This window comes from Mus caroli, unplaced genomic scaffold (assembly GCF_978045245.1).
Source record: "Mus caroli unplaced genomic scaffold, Mus_caroli_1 scaffold_6, whole genome shotgun sequence".
NCBI lineage: Eukaryota > Metazoa > Chordata > Mammalia > Rodentia > Muridae > Mus > Mus caroli.
Genome location: NW_028227261.1, coordinates 71749452 through 71764248, shown reverse-complemented (window position 1 = coordinate 71764248; position 14797 = coordinate 71749452). Strand labels below are relative to the sequence as shown.

The 14797-nt window shown below is 39.1% G+C and overlaps 1 protein-coding gene across 3 annotated transcripts in view; it reads left to right on the top strand.

The window, feature by feature from the left end:
* The window catches only part of Ccdc171 (coiled-coil domain containing 171), a 366744-nt gene that overhangs the window by 311770 nt on the left and 40177 nt on the right, over window positions 1-14797 (top strand). For 2 of the 3 annotated variants that reach the window (XM_085839201.1, XM_085839200.1), the window contains one exon: window positions 2425-2577. The exons of the other annotated variant lie outside the window; for it this stretch is intronic. In XM_085839201.1, coding sequence (XP_085695327.1) covers window positions 2425-2577 — 153 coding nt within the window. The remainder of the gene's footprint in view (window positions 1-2424; window positions 2578-14797) is intronic. 3 annotated transcript variants of the gene reach the window in all.

Below are 14797 nucleotides of genomic sequence, written 5' to 3'. Positions count from 1 at the left end.
GCCATCATACTGCTCGCTTGGTTGTGTCCTTACCCTGAGAAATTAGATTTATAAACGTATCTGTCCTGTATGATTGCTATAAAGAAATATAATAAAGCTTGTACTATAGCTCCTGACTGTAGAAAATAAGTTATAATCATTAGGTATTTTAGTTGTCTGGGCCTCCTAACAGTTTTGGAAGTGGACAGAGAGGAACTTTTATTCCTGTCTTATGTAACAAGGGAGGAGATGGAGACCCTGGAGATTGTGTGGTATTTCCTGAGGACACAGTGCTGTGTATGTAACAGAGTAAGAATGGGGCAGATTTACAATCTCACTGGAGAAGAGAAGTGAATTCATATTAACGAAGAGAGATTTGGTACAGGAAGAAACAGATGTAATTGGATATTTTTTGCCACTTCAGGGATAGATGCAAACCTTATGCACTCTACTCCTGAGTTGCATCTACAGCCTCATTTGTATCTCTGTGTTACATGCTTCTGACACTTCAGAAATACCTTGTTAGCATGAGATAGAAACTTACCTTAAAACGACGCTTGGTTATGGGATATCTACTCACACACCAGGTTGTCTCCTGATTTACTCTTGGGTAGAGATTTTAGATTTAAACTTACACTTGTGCACGCTTTTCTGTACCTAAAGCCATGCTTTTTTTTCCAACTTGAAAAAAAGTGTGATTAATAATTCATTCATTAGATTGGACATTAAGAGTATATTTTCCAAGTATCTTTATCTGTAAGATAATTTATACCAGTAGCTGCATTGCAGTTTTTCATCTCATCTAGTTATTAGTTAACACATTCTTCAAAACTTGTCCCTTTGCTCATTTACTGAAACAAATACTCACTGAGGACACTCTCTTGGGAGTAGAGATGTGTACACAGAGGCTGGCCCCATGAACTGCTTGTCTGGTTAAGAAGAAGGCCATGTAAAGTAATAACCGTCTCCAGTGAAGGCAACAATCAAAGCTGGTGTGCGCAGCCCACAGGGAGCCGGGACAGAAGCTAATGACCTTTCCAGGCTTGGTAGATGGATCTTGAAAGGGATGCTGTCTGAGAAGGATGAGGGCCAATAGGAATCTATTAAGTAAAACCTCTGAATTTTCCAGTAACTCGCCTACTTCTGCTTCTCAGACACTGAACACTGGTTCTCACTTTTTACTAAATTACTTTTCACATGTATTCAGAATTGCTAAAATAAATACCCAGTCTCCCAAGGCTCTCTCAGTTCAGACCATCAGACTGTGTGTAATTTGCACATTCTTAGACTCTACCTCTCATTGCACGATATGCCTGTAGTAGGAACATTTCCTTCATAAATACTATGATACTGTTTTTAATGGACATATCTTTGAAATGTTTGAATTAATGTTGATGCACTTGAAGCAGTTTGAAAGATTAGTTGAAGAGGGCATAATAGAATCCCTTGGGCTTAAAACTCACTGAAGATTTCTTTTAAGAAAAAAGTCCGTAGAATATGGTTCAGCCGTGATACAGAGCTCAGCAATCCTGAATCTGTACTATTTAGGGAAGATGAAAAGTTAGCCAGCACCTGCTTGTGCTATTAATATGCAGGTTGTATCTGAGGACACCTCTGCGTTACAGTGTGGACATAATTACACTCTCAGCATAGGGATCAGTAGTTTTCTCAAAGGATTAACTGAGTTCTTTTGTTTTAAAACATTTGTTAGGTAGATTGGAAGTTTTACTAACTCAGCTCATTATGAAATATTAATATGTTATTTATAAATCCTTGTGTTATCTCTCGTAAGATTGAAATTTAGGTCAAATTACAACCTGAATTTAATTTTAGTGCAGAAAATAAGTGTGCCGTGTTTAAAGCCTATGTTCTCAATTTTAAGCCCAATAGATCAAAGTACCTCTCATTTAAGGAAAACTGGAATGAAGACTCAATAATTTTTCTACTCCCCCCTGTGTGTGTGTGTGTGAGAAAGAGAGAGCCCACACACATGCACATGTATGTAGCATACGCATGTATGCTAGTGTGTATACACATATGGGGGTGTACATGAATGTGAGCATGTGGTGGCCAATCTTGTCCCTCAGGGGTACTCACCTACTTTTTGAGACAGAGTATTAGGGTGAGCTCCAAGGAGTTTTCTGTGTCCCCCAAGCCAGGGTTATGTGTGTCATCATCTTCAGCTTTTTACATGGGCGCTGGGGATTGGCTCTGTCTCCTATTCTTGTGTAGCAAGCACTTTGCCTACTGAGCAGACTCTCCATCCCATGACAAAGCTTTCTTAGTGACTATTTCCAGTATAAGATGTGAAGTTCAGCCCTGTTTTCCCGAAACTACAAAAGCTGTTTATTTTTAAATTTGAATGATTTGCCTTCAAATTACAGAAATTCTGCTTTGGGGACAACTTTATTTGAATATTATGTGACGGTATTTTCATTTCTTAAGGCCATGATTAAAAGTTTCATGGATGTCTACCAACTTGCAAGTGCTAGAATCTCTACCTTAGAGAAGGAAATGACATCGCACCGAAGTCATATTGCAACTCTCAAGTCTGAGCTCCACACAGCTTGTCTAAGAGAGAATGAAAGTTTGCAGTCGGTAAGTCCCGACCAAAATGCCTTTGTCTTCTCGGGGTCTTGGGCCACATTTATATTTGTGGTTTTGTTGCTCATAAGATCATTTGGCCATATCTATATTTGTGTGTATGTGTATACATGTGTATAATTAGGATAAGTCATCAGTCAACATGAAATTAATACGGAGAAACATTTGAGAGGAAAAAAGCAATTAATTTTTCCACTGTATCATGTACAAAGATATGCATATTGTTATCACGCTCAAACCCTACATCAGGAGTCCTTTGTTTGGCAGTGCAGCTGACAGTTGGGTTTGGCAGTATGCATAGTTAAGCTTATAACTGTCTGAAGATTCAGTGTGTCCCATTAAGACAGAATATTATTAATTATGCGTATAACCAAAATGGTAATTAGAACATGTGATTATTCTCTGTAGAAAACTAGACTTATTCATAATACATGCCTAGCTAAAGATGCATGTTGTGATTCATCTATATGATTAAAATTCTGTTTCAGTACTCATTTTATGTCTTAAAATTTTAGCCATGATGAAATTTGGGCTAATTTAAAACTGGAAAAAAATTCCTGCATTTGGGATATGCATTTGGGATATGCATTTGGGATATGCATTTGGGATATGCATTTGGGATATGCATTTGGGATATGCATTTGGGATATGCATTTGGGATATGCATTTGGGATATGCATTTGGGATATGCATTTGGGATATGCATTTGGGATATGCATTTGGGGAGTTTTATAAAATGAATGCATTTGTGATGTAGTGGAATGTAACAAACATTCAGAGGGTTGCTAGTGAGTGGAGCACATGTTTTCCTTTTTTGGTTTGGTTGTGATGCAGCAGGGTGACTTCTAAGTACACACTGCCATTTCGACATTCAGCTGTGGACTCATTTCAAATGACGGTTAGCAGAACAGGACTAAACCTGACTGACCTTAGGTGCGTGAGATTTGGGCTTTTTTTTTTTTCCCCTTCCTGTTCAGCTCCACTGCTAGAATTTCAGTGATGCCTTTGGGACTGTGGTGGTGTCTGGAACCAAAGCCCTCCCTCTGGCAGACTCTGAGTCCCACACCTCTCTGCCTCTCTTTGCCCCATATTGTCTGCAAATAGCTTCTACCTTTCCTGCTTACATTTTTTTTTGCCATAACTCATGCTATCCATTGACACATGAGGTATCTTATGTATATTTTTTTATTGCCTGTTTGCTCCCTGCCCTCAGTGGAACCCCAGATAATCTCTACAAATACAAGCACTTCTGAGGTATTCTTCACAGTCACAAAGACACCCTGGGCCAGGAATACTTTGACCACAGTTGATACCTAGTATTTATGAAGACAAATATTAGGAATTTATGTAATAAACATTAGAAGCCAGTTACTTGGGAACTAGGGTGTTAGTTCAATCTTATATGACTATATTGAGGTTTTTTTTTTTAAATGAGAGCCTAATGATACTTTGAACCCTACTAAGAGAAATTAAGATAAAAAGAGAACATTATACATTTGAATTTACATGTCACCTTTCTTCATATTTATCTCTGATCTCATGTGTTAGTCATGAATTATACTGTTTAGCTTATGGTCACTGGATTGAATTGTACCAACCCATATTGCTTGTCATTATTAGTCACATAAAAGTCCTTCCTTGAGTTTTAATAATGGCAAAACTTGATAAGCAGAAATTGTTTCTCCTATTGTTATTATTATTGTTTTTTTACCAATTACTTTTTAAAAATGAAATTATACTTGATATTATGTCCAAACTGTACTGCCTCTCTGGTCTGAACACACCTTATGTATCACTTCGCATGTGAGACTTGTTTACTCTGGCACAGATTCTCACGAAGGGAACGCTTACCCTGGGAAGCCCCTCCCAGTGATGTCCTGTCTCATCTTCACCTGGGAGAAGGCTGTTCACTTCAGTGAATTTTTGTATCTGCACTCTTTTCCTTGTTTCATTTGTCACGGGTCACTCTTTCTAAAACAATCACACATCTTCATGATGCTTTTGTTTGTCATGGTGTTTGCATGTGTGCTCCTTCTAATTTGAAGAACTCTGAGGGAAGAAGAACAAGCCTTAGCCTTTCTGTGATGTAGATGCGAGGTAAAACTGTTTGATAGATAAGAGCATGAACTGCGAGGGTGTATTAGGAAGTCAACTAAGTATACATTGCAAAAAAATATTACATGGTTTTTTATAGCAGAAATTCATAGTTATAAATTATAAATGTAATTATAATATAAATTATACCTCACAGTGTCAGTACATCTTGGTTGCTTTAAAAATGCAGTGTTTTTATTACATGGGGTTTTACCTTTATAGTAAGAAATCTAGAAGCAAGTACTTATTTTTGCTAGTTTAGTGGTTTGTTTTATAAATGCAATTTCTGAGCTGCTTCTTTGTTATTCTCAGATGTGGCGATCGACTCTAGGATTTTAAGTCACATCCAGGTTAGAAGGAGAGGATGCTTACTGTTAATGTGGCAGTATCTGTACATAGATTCTAGCTCTGTCCATGCTAATGATGCAGCTTGGGTTTCAGAGTTTCCAGCTATAAATTGGGATGATGATGCCACCACTCCCTAACAGAGAAATCGAGACGTCGCCTGAGAAATGATTAAGAACTTGGAACTTTGCCTTGTACTTAATGAGCAGTTGAGCTGTGTGTGTGTGTGTGTGTGTGTGTGTACGTGTACGTGTGTGGGTGTGCATGTGTGCCTGTGTGTTTTTTTTTTTTTAATTCTTGATTCTAACTTTATTATAGCTTTCTAGCAAAACCACTAAAACCATCTCTTAAAACTTTCTATGATTATTTGAATCAGATCGGGAAATTTATAAAATCATTAATTCCATCTAAACAACATTAATTCATGAAAGTTCATCCTTATGTTGATCTGTAGGAATTTTCAATAGTACCCAATGCTAATGTCTCAGGATTATTATATTAATTTAAAAATTACAGAAAAGGCATATCAGCTGCAAGAAGCAATCCTGAGACAAAGTCTCTTTCGGACATTGCCTCTCAGAGCTCACCAATCTTAGTCCATGCAAAAAGTGCTAGTCTTAGTCTTCCTAGATGGTTTCTGACAGAAGTCAGGTGTAATTCTAATAGGTATGCCTTTATATGTTACTTATCTTTTTCCCTTGCAGCCTTTTATATTCTTTGTTCTGTGTGTTTAGTGCTTTGGTTACTATGGGTCAAGGATACTTTCTTTTCTGGTCCAATCTATTTGTACCTTTATTGGCATCTCTTTCTTTAGTACAGGAAATTTTTCTTCTATGATTCTGATGAAAATATTTTCTGTGCTTTTGAGTTGGAATTATCTTTTCTCCACTCCTATGATTCTTGGGTTTTGTCTTGTCATAGAGTTCCAGATATCCTGGATATTTTGTATTAGGAGGCTTTTCTGTATTTAAAAATTTCTTTGCTGATGTATCCATTTCTTCTACCATATCTTCAGTGCCTAAGATTCTCTCTTCCATCTCTTGCATTCTGTTGGTGAAGCTTGCCTCTGTAATTCCTGTTCAAATTTATAAATTTTCCATTTCCAGAATTCCCTCAATTTTTTGTCTTCTTTATTGATTCTATTTCCATTTTCAGGTCTTGGATAATTTTATTCATTTTTTAAATATTTGTTTGTGTTTTCTTGGATTCCGTTAAGGGGTTTATCGGTTTCTTTTTATGGATCTCTATCACCTTCACACAGGTGGCTTTAATGTCTCTCTGTGTGTTTCAACTATTTTGGAATATCCTGGGCCTGCTGTGGTAGGACAGCTTGGTTCTAGCGGAGCTATATTGCTCTGACTGTTTTTTTTTTTCAAGAACTATTTTTTTTAATTAGGTATTTTCCTCAATTACATTTCCAATGCTATCCAAAAAGTCCCCAATATACTCCCCCCCCCCACTCCCCCACCCACCCCTTGGCCCTGGCGTTCCCCTGTACTGGGGCATATCAAGTTGGCAAGTCCAATGGGCCTCTCTTTCCAGTGATGGCCGACTAGGCCATGTTTTGATACAAATGCAGCTAAAGTCAAGAGCTCTGGGGTACTGGTTAGTTCATAATAATGTTCCACCTATGGGGTTGCAGTTCCCTTTAGCTCCTTGGGTACTTTCTCTAGCTCCTCCATTGGGGGCCCTGTGATCCATCCAATAGCTGACTGTGAGCATCCACTTCTGTGTTTGCTAGGCCCCGGCATCATCTCACAAGAGACAGCTATATTTGGGTCCTTTCAGCAAAATCTTGCTAGTGTATGCAATGGTGTCAGCGTTTAGAAGCTGATTATGGGATGGATCCCTGGATACGGAAGTCTCTAGATGGTCCATCCTTTCATCACAGCTCGAAACTTTGTCTCTGTAACTCCTTCCATGGGTGTTTTGTTCCCAATTCTAAGAAGGGGCACAGTGTCCACACTTTGGTCTTCATTCTTCTTGAGTTTCATGCGTTTATCAAATTGTATCTTATATCTTGGGTATCCTAAGTTTTGGGCTAATATCCACTTATCAGTGAATACATATTGTGTGAGTTCCTTTGTGATTGTGTTACCTCACTCAAGATGATGCCCTCCAGGTCCATCCATTTGGCTAGGAATTTCATAAATTCATTCTTTTTAATAGCTGAGTAGTACTCCATTGTGTAAATGTACCATAATTTCTGTATCCATTCCTCTGTTGAGGGACATCTGGGTTCTTTCCAGCTTCTGGCTATTATAAATAGGGCTGCTATGAACATAGTGGAGCATGTGTCTTTTTTACAGGTTGGGACATCTTCTGGATATATGCCCAGGAGAGGTATTGCTGGATCCTCCGGTAGTACTATGTCCAATTTTCTGAGGAACCACCAGACTGATTTCCAGAGTGGTTGTACAAGCTTGCAATCCCACCAACAATGGAGGAGTGTTCCTCTTTCTCCACATCCTCGCCAGCATCTGCTGTCACCTGAATCTTTGATCTTAGCCATTCTGACTGGTGCGAGGTGGAATCTCAGGGTTGTTTTGATTTGCATTTCCCTGATGATTAAGGATGTTGAACATTTTTTCAGGTGCTTCTCTGCCATTCGGTATTCCTCAGGTGAGAATTCTTTGTTCAGTTCTGAGCCCCATTTTTTAATGAGGTTATTTGACTTTCTGGAGTCCACCTTCTTGAGTTCTTTATATATATTGGATATTAGTCCCTTATCTGATTTAGGATAGGTAAATATCCTTTCCCAATCTGTTGGTGGTTTTTTTGTCTTATTGATGGTGTCTTTTGCCTTGCAGAAGCTTTGCAGTTTCATGAGGTCCCACTTGTCAATTCTCGATCTTACAGCACAAGCCATTGCTGTTCTATTCAAGAATTTTTCCCCTGTGCCCATATCTTCAAGGCTTTTCCCCACTTTCTCCTCTATAAGTTTCAGTGTCTCTGGATTTATGTGAAGTTCCTTGATCCACTTAGACTTGACCTTAGTACAAGGAGATAGGAATGGATCGATTCGCATTCTTCTATATGTTAACAACCAGTTGTGCCAGCACCATTTGTTGAAAATGCTGTCTTTCTTCCACTGGATGTTTTTAGCTCCCTTGTCGAAGATCAAGTGACCGTAGATGTGTGGGTTCATTTCTGGGTCTTCAATTCTATTCCATTGGTCTATTTGTCTGGTATATACCAGTACCACGAAGTTTTTATCACAATTGCTCTGTAGTAAAGCTTTAGGTCCGGCATGGTGATTCCACCAGAGGTTCTTTTATCCTTGAGAAGAGTTTTTGCTATCCTAGGTTTTTTGTTATTCCAGATGAATTTGCAGATTGCACTTTCTAATTCGTTGAAGAATTGAGTTGGAATTTTGATGGGGATTGCATTGAATCTGTAGATTGCTTTTGGCAAGATAGCCATTTTTACAATGTTGATCCTGCCAATCCATGAGCATGGGAGATCTTTCCATCCTAGACAGATACCAGGTACCAAAGTTGATTCAAGATCAGGTTAATGATCTAAACAGCCCTATATCCCCCAAAGAAATAGAAGCAGTCATTAATAGTCTCCCAACCAAAAAAAAGCCCAGGACCAGATGGGTTTAGTGCAGAGTTCTATCAGACCTTCAAAGAAGATCTAATCCCAGTTCTTCACAAACTATTCCACAAAATAGAAACAGAAGGTACTCTACCCAACTCATTCTATGAAGCCACAATTACTCTGATACCTAAACCACAAAAAGACCCAACAAAGATAGAAAACTTCAGACCAATATCCCTTATGAATATTGATGCAAAAATCCTCAATAAAGTTCTTGCTAACAGAATCCAAGAACACATCAAAACAATCATCCATCCTGACCAAGTAGGTTTCATCCCAGGGATGCAGGGATGGTTCAATATACGGAAATCCATCAACGTAATCCAGTATATAAACAAACTCAAAGACAAAAACCACATGGTCATCTCGTTAGATGCGGAAAAAGCATTTGACAAGATCCAACACCCATTCATGATAAAAGTCTTGGAAAGATCAGGAATTCAAGGCCCATACCTAAACATGATAAAAGCAATCTACAGCAAACCAGTAGCCAACATCAAAGTAAATGGTGAGAAGCTTGAAGCAATCCCTCTAAAATCAGGGACTAGACAAGGCTGTCCACTTTCTCCATACCTATTCAACATTGTACTTGAAGTCCTAGCCAGAGCAATTCGACAACAAAAGGAGATCAAAGGGATACAAATTGGAAAAGATGAAGTCAAAATATCACTTTTTGCAGATGATATGATAGTATATATAAGTGACCCTAAAAATTCCACCAGAGAACTCCTAAACCTGATAAACAGCTTCAGTGAAGTAGCTGGATATAAAATTAACTCAAACAAATCAATGGCCTTTATCTACACAAAGAATAAACAGGCTGAGAAAGAAATTAGGGAAACAACACCCTTCTCAATAGTCACAAATATATAAAATATCTTGGCGTGACTCTAACTAAGGAAGTGAAAGATCTGTATAATAAAAACTTCAAGTCTCATCATTCAATTTTAATCTGTCTACTAGCTTTTTAATTTTTTTTCATTATTTTAGTGATATATGTCTCACTACAATCACTATATGTAAATCTGTCTATCTACCTACCTACCTATCTATCTATCTATCTATCTATCTATCTATCTATCTATCAATCATCTATCTATCTACCTATCTATCTAAATGTTATTTACCTCTTCAAAGACGTATGCAGCCTCATGAGAAGGCCTCATCCCTCATCAAGGCTCATTACAGAAAAGCACACCAATCAGAGGGTTGAATTTGAAGCTCAGTTCTAGTGGATACATCTACAAAATGCTTCCTCACCTAAAGTTCAGAGAGCATTGGTGAAGAGGAGCTGAAAGACACTAAGAGCCTGATAATGGGGGGGGGGTTGGCTGTGAGATTGTGTCCACTAGCAATTTCATACAACCATAACGTCTTACTCCCCATTGTAACTGCCCAAATGTGAGCCGAACAGGATCAGCAACAGTAGACATGCTAAGGAGGTGGGGGAACGCCCACAAGGCCTCAGCATCACACAAAGAACTACAGGCAACTGAGGAATGCTGGGAGCAGGAGACATAGTCTTCCCTAGGGAAGAAGAACACACTAACTAGTTATCCAATACCCAATGCTTAGCCCTGAAAACACGCGTACAAGTAACATTATCCCGACTGAGTTGGTTTATTTAGGAATATACATTTATATGCTTAGACATATATGCTTACAGTAACAATGAAAAAAGAGGTCATTAATTTGAAAGAGTAGAAGAAGGGGTATATAGGAGGATTTAGAGAGTGAAAAAAAAGGAGAAATAATATAATCTAAAATTCTATTATAATCTCAAAGAGAAAAGAAAACAGTCTCTACTAGGATATAAGTTATTTGTTCTCCCATGATCACATCATAATTGACCTAAATCTCTGTTTACTATCTCTCTCCCCCGCCCCCCCAAGACAGGGTTTCTCTGTGTAGCCCTAGCTGTCCTGGAACTCACTCTGTAGACCAGGCTGGCCTTGAACTCAGAAATCCACCTGCCTTGCCTCCCAAGTGCTGAGATTAAAGGCATTTGCCTGGCCTCTTTTTTTTTTTTTTTTTTAAAGTCTTAGGAAAGCTCTTGATCATTTGATTTAGAGATCCGACATTATAATGGATTTTGTTAGTTCCTTTTCACTTTACAATGTTTTCCTTCACCTTACTTTTTAGAAAATTATCTTCATTGATTATTAAATTCTATATTGACAGCAGTCTTGCCACTGTAAGATGTTTTATGACTCTCCTTTCTCTGCCTTGGTTTCTGGTGTGGAGTCTGCAGTTACTCAAATGATTGTCTTCCTATGGTTTTTATTTCATTTCCCCACAACCTTCATTCATGGTTACTGCATGGCTACTTGTTAGGCTGTTGTAGGCCAGTGGGTGGAGTTTTTGCTATTCAGTGAGTTTCTTGAATCTATGCATTTGTGCCTTTCCCCAGATGTGGGAGACCTTCAGCCATTAGTTCTTAGAATCTCCCTAAACCAAGGTGCTGCAGAAACTATAGTCAAGGTTTCTTTCCCCCCTGTTTTTTTTTTCCTATTTTATTTCCCCATTGATTGGATTGAATGAATTCTATGAATTCACACAGTGTCAAAATATATTTCCTCTATCATATCTTCTGTGAAGCACATATAATACAAATCTAATTTCAGAACTATATGTTTTTTAGTTCTAAAATTTCAATTTGTTCCTTTTAAAATTTTCTGTACTGAAAAATTTTATGCTTTCATTAATCCTCTGGGAGACGGGGAGGAGGGATGGGATGAGGAACTGTGGGAGGGGGGACCAGGAGCAGGTAATGACTGGACTGTAAAAAAATAAATAAAAGTAATAAAAAAAAAGAATTTTAGTAGCTGCTTTAGTCTTTATCTTACAATTTCGCATTCAGTTCATCTTGGGAGTACCATGTACTTACTGCCTTCTTTTGGTTTTGGTCATGAGCCTAGACTCTAATGGCTGAGCCATCCTCTCTAGCACTATAGCCTTCTTTTCTAAGAATGTGACAAAGTTTTTTATTTTTGGTGTGTTGAGTAACTTTAGACAATTTCTTGAACACTTTGCACATTGTATGGTTTGAATTATAATTCTTGTTATATATTGACATTTTTCCAGTTTGCCATTAATTTTATTAATTTTCTTGTTAGATGAAGCGATGAGCTTGTTACTTCTTCACTGTTTTCTATGGTAGGCATTCTGACATCTCCCACGTCTTTCCAGTCACATGGGAGATGGCACTTTGCCTAGCCTTATCATGTAAGCCTTACTAGGTGAGTTTTGTAACCAAGAGATTATAAATGGAAGTGATGTGTTATTTCCTAATGGAAGTATTTAGTAGTTCCTACATGATCCCATGTAGTCTTCTTTTTAAAGTCATGTTTCTTATTTTTGAGATAATAATATAATTAACTCATTTTCCCCTCTCTTTTCCTCCTTCACTCCCCCCATAGGCTCCTCCCTGCTTTCGTTACAATTCATGCCTCTTGTCATTAATATATGTATATAATTCTAATATAATAACAGATATTATTCCTAAACACATCAATACAACCGACTTAGTCTGTATAATGTCATCTGTGTATATGGATAACCAGCTGACGTGCTCTTCTCTGGGGAAGACTATTTCTCCCCCTCTCAGAGTTCCTTAGTCACCTGTAGTTCTCTGTGTGGGGCTAAAGCCTCATGGGCTTCTCCCATCCACTTTGTTGCTGTCTTTGTTCAGTTCACATTAGGAAGTCATGTTTGATGAGACTTTATGGATGTAGCTTCTGACATTACGAGGGGACACAGTCTCATGGAAAATGTCCTGTTCCTCTGCCTCTTAGAATCTTTTCACCCCCCTCTTCCTCAAGGATCCAGGCTTAGATACAGGAGTTTTGTTGTTAGATGTATCACTGGACTCTGCAACTGTAAATTGATCATTGTGGTTTTCTGTAATGGTCTCCATCTGTTACATCAGAAAGAAGCTTCCTTGAGGAGGAGTGAGGATCATCCTTACCTATGGGCATAAGGACAAGTGTTTAGATTGTAGTTAGGGATCATATTTGTCAGTTTCCCAGGCGACAACAGTGTTAAGCTCGGGCTGCAAGTTCAGGGTAACACTTCCTGTGACCAGTTTCCAACACTATCTGCATAATGCCCACTGTATTTTAAACTGCTCACAGGATACCCTGTGTATGCACTACTCAGGAATTGTTTGGACACATGGGGGTTGACTTAAACTGAATTTCAGTTTTGGGATCCACCTTTCTGCTGCCATAGGCTTGTTCCATCCATGTGTAGCTCAGGAGTACTCCCTAATTGCAGGGGCCTCATCTTCCAGCCCCCTTTCAAATACCCTTCCCTAAAGTCTCCAGCTTTCAGGGACTTCTTTCTGGCCTAAATTCTTTCAAAAAGATGAGATTCTCTTAGAATTTTATCTATGTGCCATCCAGTGGCAGAGACGGAAGCTTCTAGAACAAAGCAGATAAGGAGAGAAAAAGAAGTGGAGAGTGTCCCCGCCACCCCCCCCCCCCCCAGCGTGGCTCTCAGCACCTCCTTCTGTAACCTGGCCAAAGATGGTTCCATGTAAGAGAATAAGAGCAGGGGAAAAGAAACGGGAGCCCCAGGGGCTCTACAGAGCACATCTTCAGGACAGCTCTGTTCTGTTCTCTTCCCTTTGTTTTTCAGAGCCCTCAGCAGGTCCTTCTAGTACTATCCCAAGATATTTCAGTTGTAATAAATTCAAGAGCTCAGCCTTAGGGGTTTTCTGTGTCTTAGGGAACAGCATGGTGCATACCAGGAATGGCGGGGACTTCAGTGTCGGATCATGGCATCCTAGATTGAAATGTCTTTGCCTATTTGGTTAAGATTCTTTTTTTTTTTTAATATTTTTATTACATATTTTCCTCAATTACATTTCCAATACTATCCCAAAAGTCCCCCATAGCGCCCCCCACTTCCCTACCCACCCATTCCCATTCTTTTGGCCCTGGCATTCCCCTATATTGGGGCATATAAAGTTTGCAAGTCCAATGGGCCTCTCTTTCCATTGATGGCCGACTAGGCCATCTTTCGATACATATGCAGCTAGAGACAAGAGCTCCGGGGTACTGGTTAGTACATCATGTTGTTCCAACAATAGGGTTGCAGATCCCTTTAGCTCCTTGGGTACTTTCTCTAGCTTCTCCATTGGGAGCCCTGTGATACATCCAATAGCTGACTGTGAACATCCACTCCTGTGTTTGCTAGGCCCCGGCATCGTCTCACAAGAGACAGCTATATTTGGGTCCTTTCAGCAAAATCTTGCTAGTGTATGCAATGGTGTCAGCGTTTAGAAGCTGATTATGGGATGGATCCCTGGATACAGCAGTCTCTAAATGGTCCATCCTTTCATCACAGCTACGAACTTTGTCTCTGTAACTCCTTCCCTGGGTGTTTTGTTCCCAATTCTAAGAAGGTGCACAGTGTCCACACTTTGGTCTTCATTCTTCTTGAGTTTCATGCGTTTAGCAAATTGTATCTTATATCTTGGGTATCCTAAGTTTTGGGCTAATATCCACTTATCAGTGAATACATATTGTGTGAGTTCCTTTGTGATTGTGTTACCTCACTCAAGATGATGCCCTCCAGGTCCATCCATTTGGCTAGGAATTTCATAAATTCATTCTTTTTAATAGCTGAGTAGTACTCCATTGTGTAAATGTACCATAATTTCTGTATCCATTCCTCTGTTGAGGGACATCTGGGTTCTTTCCAGCTTCTGGCTATTATAAATAGGGCTGCTATGAACATAGTGGAGCATGTGTCTTTTTTACAGGTTGGGACATCTTCTGGATATATGCCCAGGAGAGGTATTGCTGGATCCTCCGGTAGTACTATGTCCAATTTTCTGAGGAACCACCAGACTGATTTCCAGAGTGGTTGTACAAGCTTGCAATCCCACCAACAATGGAGGAGTGTTCCTCTTTCTCCACATCCTCGCCAGCATCTGCTGTCACCTGAATTTTTGATCTTAGCCATTCTGACTGGTGTGAGGTAGAATCTCAGGGTTGTTTTGATTTGCATTTCCCTAATGATTAAGGATGTTGAACATTTTTTCAGGTGCTTCTCTGCCATTCGGTATTCCTCAGGTGAGAATTCTTTGTTCAGTTCTGAGCCCCATTTTTTAATGGGGTTATTTGACTTTCTGGAGTCCACCTTCTTGAGTTCTTTATATATATTG